The sequence below is a fragment of the Sinocyclocheilus grahami genome, unplaced genomic scaffold, assembly GCF_001515645.1.
Source record: "Sinocyclocheilus grahami isolate Dianchi unplaced genomic scaffold, SAMN03320097.WGS_v1.1 scaffold81.1, whole genome shotgun sequence".
NCBI lineage: Eukaryota > Metazoa > Chordata > Actinopteri > Cypriniformes > Cyprinidae > Sinocyclocheilus > Sinocyclocheilus grahami.
In genome coordinates, this window is record NW_015505260.1 from 1,459,643 (window position 1) to 1,466,480 (window position 6,838).

General features: G+C 37.6%; 1 protein-coding gene across 1 annotated transcript in view; it reads left to right on the forward strand.

Moving 5' to 3' along the window:
• Positions 1 to 4,961, forward strand: part of LOC107586443 (guanine nucleotide-binding protein subunit alpha-11-like) — a 6,226-nt gene extending 1,265 nt beyond the window's left edge. Inside the window, exons 2-7 of the mRNA XM_016273811.1 lie at positions 2,456 to 2,640; positions 2,895 to 3,049; positions 3,222 to 3,350; positions 4,269 to 4,398; positions 4,492 to 4,645; positions 4,759 to 4,961. Of these exons, the coding sequence (XP_016129297.1) occupies positions 2,456 to 2,640; positions 2,895 to 3,049; positions 3,222 to 3,350; positions 4,269 to 4,398; positions 4,492 to 4,645; positions 4,759 to 4,961 (956 nt within the window). The remainder of the gene's footprint in view (positions 1 to 2,455; positions 2,641 to 2,894; positions 3,050 to 3,221; positions 3,351 to 4,268; positions 4,399 to 4,491; positions 4,646 to 4,758) is intronic.
• The last annotated feature ends 1,877 nt before the right edge of the window (positions 4,962 to 6,838 follow it).

Consider the following 6,838-nt stretch of genomic DNA (forward strand, 5'->3'; position numbering starts at 1 on the left):
TGTGATCGGAGAAATGACAAACAACAAGCCCTACTCTACACTGCCCAAAAAACTCACTTTAAATATAAAAAATATAAAATATAAAAACTCTTTAAATATAAAAAAAAACTTACTTACAATCTGTGAGTCAGAACAACCGTCATTGTAGTCTACTCTACCAGGATCAGTAAACAGTCCTCCATAAATTGTGCTGCACACATCTGGATATTTGGGTTCAACTGTTCTGGAACGGTGTTGTAAATACAACTTAACCGCTGATTTGTAGTCGTGTCCTCTTTTGGAAGACCAAACAAAGTAGTTTCGCTTTCACAACGAAAAACACGGCGGCCTAGCGTGAGCCGCGGCTTAGCGTGAGCTGAGGCCGGGCTAGAGTGAGCAGAGGCGGCGGGGTTGAGAACGGCGCGGCGGGCGGATCCGGCGAAGGAGCGGCAACCACATGTGACGACCCCGGGCTGGACTCCGCTTCGTCCACGGTGAAAGCCGATCCAGGGGGGCCTGGCTCCTCCATAGCGATTTAAGAATTTTACTAATACATGTAAAAGTTAATACATTTTAATTGTTATTGTAAGTAAATTAATAAATCAAAACAAACTTAACGTCTCCCTCAATCTCATTTGCGTAAGAATTGTCACGTGACGAATCTGCATTTTGGTGGATAATAGACGTAATGGTAATGCTTGCCTGTTGTGTGGAATAAAATGATGTTCCGCGTTTGTAACAACATACACGAACTGCAGAGAGATCTGGAGACAACGAAAAACTCAGGTGAAGATATTAATGCCGTGCTTAATGATTCCAGACTCAGACAATCAGATAAAGGTGATCCACAGGAGGCAGCCGGTTTAGCCGCACACTACTTTTATGCCGACCATTTACATCCAAATGTTATTTAATTTTCCCAGAACACAACCATAAATAGATTTTAGAATATAAACTGTTTATCGTCTATTCAATAAGACTAAATAAAAAGTGTGCGCCTCATTGTGCATTAACTTGAATCAAGCCCAACAAATGTCTGTTTTAAAAACTGTGGATGAGTAATTCACTCCTTGATTTGCTTAATAAAAGCCTCCTTTGAGATTGTTTTGACAGACATGTTTATTGTGCATTTTAAACGTGTTTATTGCTAAGTTTAGTGTGGCAAAATAGAAGCGCAGCTGTAATTCGTGGGTAATGTATGTGGTTACCATGACAACCTCACGCACTTGCCACTGCTCTACTGTCGTAACCTCGGTTCCCTGAGAGCAGGAACGAGACATCATGGATATATTTCTGGTTAGAAGGGAAGGAGTTCCCATAATGGAGAAATATCTCCGTGATGTCTCGTGATGTCTCGTGTAAGCTCAAGAGGGAACTAAAATGTGTTTAAAAGTAACGTTACGTCTGACCAAATCCACCGGTTCGGTTTGGCCCCCCAAACTCAAACGTCAAGCTACGCCTATGCTGTTATGTCTTTAGCAAGCATTTAGCTAAACTTAACCTGCCACCCTTTACACAAACCTTGTTACATTAGCTAAAAGTCTAATGTCATAAAGATACTAAATGATTAGCAATCGTTTATAAATATTTACAAATGATGAATAGTTTCAACTTTAGATTGGCTACTGCAAAAACATGAACAAATGATTTTAAAAAATGATTAGTAAAGATGTATGAATAGGGTAAATTCAGGTCTTTCGGGACACTTTTTGCCATTGAGATGACTGTTCGCGAAGGTATTAATGATTAGTAAAAGTTTATAAACATTTGCAAATGATGAAGAGTTTCCACTTTAGATTGGGTACTGCAAAACATGAACAAATAGTTATTATTTGTTAAGATGAGTAAATAGAGGTCTACACCACAAACAAAGACCATCAAATGAAGATCATATGAACTGAAAGTTTACTAACATTTGTAAGAATTTCAATTTACATTAAATAATCATATGTTAATCATTAGGTAATGTTTAGTAAGTTCATTAGTAAACATTAACAAGAACATTATCTCATATTTCTAGCCATGTGAATATATATTAATTAATGATCTGTTCAGCATTATATAAAATTTGTTCATGATTTATAAATTAAAGTTATTATAAAGTGTTCTCAAAACTAACTTCACTTTTTTGGTCCCGAGGTAATTTTAGTGGATGTATGACTTCCCTTCACTCACTAAAGCAGGAGCAACATTATTGTAATACAGTGCATACAGACATTTTCTGGTTTCAACATAACATACAAAAAGAAACATTCAAACACACCCAGTGTTGAGCTTTCTGAAAAGACTATTAATACACAATTAAAACTTAGATTATTCTTATACGGGACAGAAAGCATTCCACGGTGCACAATGGCGAATGACTATTTTAAAGCAGTGTAAAGTTAAGTAAAGTACTATTAGTATGCAAATTGATTTTCAGTTTTCCTGTGTGCAGGTTTTTATGTTGAAACATTATTATTTGGCTTTTATTTAGGCACGGGAGAAAGCGGAAAGACAACGTTTATGAAGCAGATGAAAATCATTCATGGAAACGGATACTCAGAAGACGAGAGGCGTGGCTACACTAAACTGGTTTTTCAGAATGTATTCCAAGCTATGAGTGCAATGACAGATGCCATGAAGACGCTAAAGATCCCCTACTCCAGCCCACAGAACGAGGTGATCAAGAGACCAAATGTGTTTTTAGAGCCCATAGATTAATGAGGGTCATTATATATCAGCAATCACATTTTTATTTTGATAATGGATGAATATAAAATACATAAAAAATATGAATTGTAATAATTTTTTGCATACATACTAACAGTTAAAAAACAACATCATTTTTATCTATATGCTGGCACCAATTTTAGAAAGACTGGATCATATACTGTAATGTATTGTCAGTCTGATTAGGTCTGTGATATCCATAGATTTATGCCCAGTGGTTCCAGGATCTGGACATACATCAGATAACGCAGCTGCAGAGAAGTTATGTAGAGGCTATTCATCATCTATGGGCAGACAAAGGCTTTAAGATTTGTTACAGACGGCGCAGAGAGTATCAGCTACTAGACTCCACTAAATAGTAAGTGTATTTCAGAGAGTTCCTGCCCTTTACTGACTACCTGCATCTTTGTTTAGTTCCTCTTTCCTGATGCCAATGCATGCACTGAATGTTATGCAAATAAGGCTTTCATATTCAGTTCTGTGGCACATGGATTTTCAGTAAGAGTGTTTGAATTCTGTGTTCTTTAAAGTTTTATTGATGACTTGGACCGCATCGCAGCTGAAGGCTACATCCCAACACCTCAAGATGTTCTTCAAGTCCGGTTCCCCACTACCGGCATCAGTGACCATTGCTTTACTTTGGAGAAGATGACTCTCAGGTACAGCAATGAACAACCAAACCCCTTAACAATAGAAGTTATGCTGGTATTTAAAGGGACAGTTCACCCAAATACTGTCGTCACTTTTTATCTTCTGTGGAACACAATAAAAGATATTTTGAAGGCCTAATGTACTGACACACCTGCTAATTTCTTTTCCAACTGTTTACGTTAATGGCATTTTGACATAATTCTGTGTGTATTTGACCATTCAAGTGCAATAATTCATGAAAGAAAACTCAACTGGGTACTCACACTGGCCTGTGCATGTGCTTTAGGTGTATGTCAGTAAGCACTTATTGTGCATCAGGCACATCCTGTGCTTTATTTTATCATTCAAGCATGGTTATTTATTATTGTGTCAATAACTTGAAAGCTCAAAGTATGCTTCAGTTTTGACGCTTATGCTTAGCATTTAAAAAATTATATTGATAGACCCTTTATGTTGTTGTTTTGGACCCCATTGACTTTTATTTTAAATGGACATTATGGACATTCTTCAAAATATCTGATCTTCTTTCTCAGAAGAAATTAAGTCTTAAATGTCTGGAACAACATGAGGGTGAGTAAATGGCAGCGTTTCAATTTTTGGGGTGAATTATCCCTTCAACTAATGATAATATTGTGTCCTAAAACACAAAGAAAGCTTTTGCACTATTCACACAAATTGCAAGTGATTTGTTGTGTTTACATAACTGACAAAGAACCACAGGCAAATGAGTTAACTATGCAGATAAGACTGAATTTTCAAGGAAATCAAGGCGAGTCATAGTTTGTCGGAAGAACTCTGACAAAAAGGAAGAAGGAAGAAGGAACAGATTTTAGGGACAAATCTGGGGCTGTTATGAACCTACCACAGCAAGATCAAATAGAAAAGTGGATGACTGAACTTGATTTCTGGTCTGTCTGTCTTTTCAGGATTGTAGATGTCGGGGGTCAGAGGGGACAAAGAAGAAAGTGGATCCATTGCTTTGAGAATGTGACGTCACTCATATTTTTAGCCTCCCTCAGTGAGTACGACCAACTCCTTGAGGAGAATAACAAGGATGTAAGTGTCTGCCTCTCTCGTCATATGTCCTGTCCTTCTTTTTAATATTCATATATCTTTTAGTCTGTGTAATCTAACTCTCTTTTTCTCCAGAACCGTATGGAGGAGAGTTTGTCGCTGTTCTACACGACCATCCACTCAACGTGGTTTGCTAATTCCTCCATCATCCTCTTTCTGAACAAAACGGACGTCATGGCTGAGAAGATTCAGTTCTCAGATCTAAAAACATACTTTCCTGAATTTAACGGTAGTTTGGTGCACATTCAATTAGTTGAAAGGCAAGATTATACATGCATCTCTTGTTTGTCATATCTGATTCGCTCTTTCTTTCCTTTCCTATGCGGTTGGCGCCACCTTCAGGCAAACGTCGGGACATTCAAGATGCCATGCTGTTCATCAGAAATTTATATAGACAAAGAGCAGTTTCCTTCGAGACAAAGAACTCCAAAAACATCTTCCCTCACTTCACCTGTGCCACAGACACTAAAAACATCCGGAAAGTCTTCAGTGACATGAAAGAGACTGTCCTCGTCAAGGCCTTAGAGGACAGTGGAATGTTCTAATGAGCCCCAGGTGCACCTTCAAGACACTCGGCATCAGACTATATTGATCCCAATGCCAATCCATGTACGTTCAGAAACACTACTATTCTATGGAGTCACATTTGCATACTCTTTTGCAAATTTTTTTTTTTTAGCAATATTTATAACTGAGCACACTTGGAAAAAATTTAATTATAGGTTAGTTTTTATTTTGCTTAACTAATATATATTTACATGTTAAACTTGGACTATTTTATAAAGGGAGATTTAGCCATGTGATGCTAATGTGATTATGTGTAAAACTGACTTTATACACCCATTACAAATCAGTGTGACGCCAGCTTTTATAATTAAAAACATGGCTCAGAAAAGTGGTTTGAAAAAGCTTTAGCATCAATTTGTTATTTAACGCAATGAAATTCACATTTCAGTGTGACTTTGATATCTCAAATTAACTACAAAATTAAGTTTCCCCTAGTAAATGTAAATTATATTTATAATATAAAGCCATTCTTATTTAGTTGTATTGTACAGTTCAACATAAAATTAAGTAGTAAATTAAGTAGTAAAGGAATACCACAAAAAAGAGAACTGTAGTGTTACAGATGCATTTTGAGACAGACCTGTCAAGTGAAGTGTCATTGTTTGTCAGACTGTGTCTCTATACTGCAAAATAAGCTGCTACAAGCAGTAACACTGGCCCACTCACAACTGAGCCATTGTTCACTACTGTCATGAAACTGCACGGGGACATGAAAGTTGAGGACCCAAGTGCAGTGTTTATTGTTTGGTAATCCAAAGGCATAATCCAGAAAGAGGCTGAAGGTCATGTACGCGGGCAATCAGTCCAAAACAATAACAACAGGACAAAACACAGGCAAAGTGTAATCCAAAAGACAGGCATTAATTGAGATTTTGGAACAGTCAATAGCAACTGAGAAGAGGATCTGAGAATAAGGTTGAAGAAGATGTGGGCAGGAGCGAGACCATGCAGTGCTTTAAATACAAATACTAAAACCTTAAACTCAAATGTGTACTTTAAAGGTAACCAATGAAGCAATGCTAAAATAGGCGTAATATGCTCCCTCTTTTTTGTCCCTGTCAAAAAGTGAGCTGCGGTATTCTGTACAAGACGTGAAAGTAAAGACCGGCTAATTCCAGCATAAAGGGCATTACAGTAATCCAGTGGTGGGCCGTGCATTTTACACCTAGGCCTTCAGTGGTGTCCTACATGAATTAATCCATCTCTCCATACCATCATAATGATGCCACGGCTATAGAAACCATAAATATTACACAGTAATGCAGTATAACAGGGCACTACATAACAGACAGGTATCTTATGTAGCGAGAATGAATGCCATTACTAAAGAAAGAAACCCAATTAACAATTGCGCAACACATCATCTGTAGCTGAAGCATTAACCTAACAAAATGACACAAATACAGTCCATCCGATGTTCTTACAGACATTTATTCACCCAAGCGCATTTATACCTTAGCATTGGTATAAAACAAATAAGGTGATTACATGCGTTTTAAAGTTGACCTAACAATTTAATGTTCTCCTACTGCTTTAGTTCTCTTTCTCGCTGGTCTGCCAGCGCACTGCGGGAGGAAAATACTGGTTAGCACAGCTTTACTAGGAAAGTGAGCAAGTAACATTAAAATAATTCATACAAGACGATGAAGAAAAGTGTATACATGTGTTTTAACGTACCTCTGTGACTCTCATCTCCACGCTGGTCTGCCTCTGCCAGCGGCGCTGCGGCCGGAGGTTAATACAGCTCCACTCGGGAAACTGAGATATTCTTACGGAAACTTAAACCTGGCTTTATATCGCGCAAATAACATCAGCATACAACGCATCAAGCGATAAAAGAGTCAAAAATGAAAAT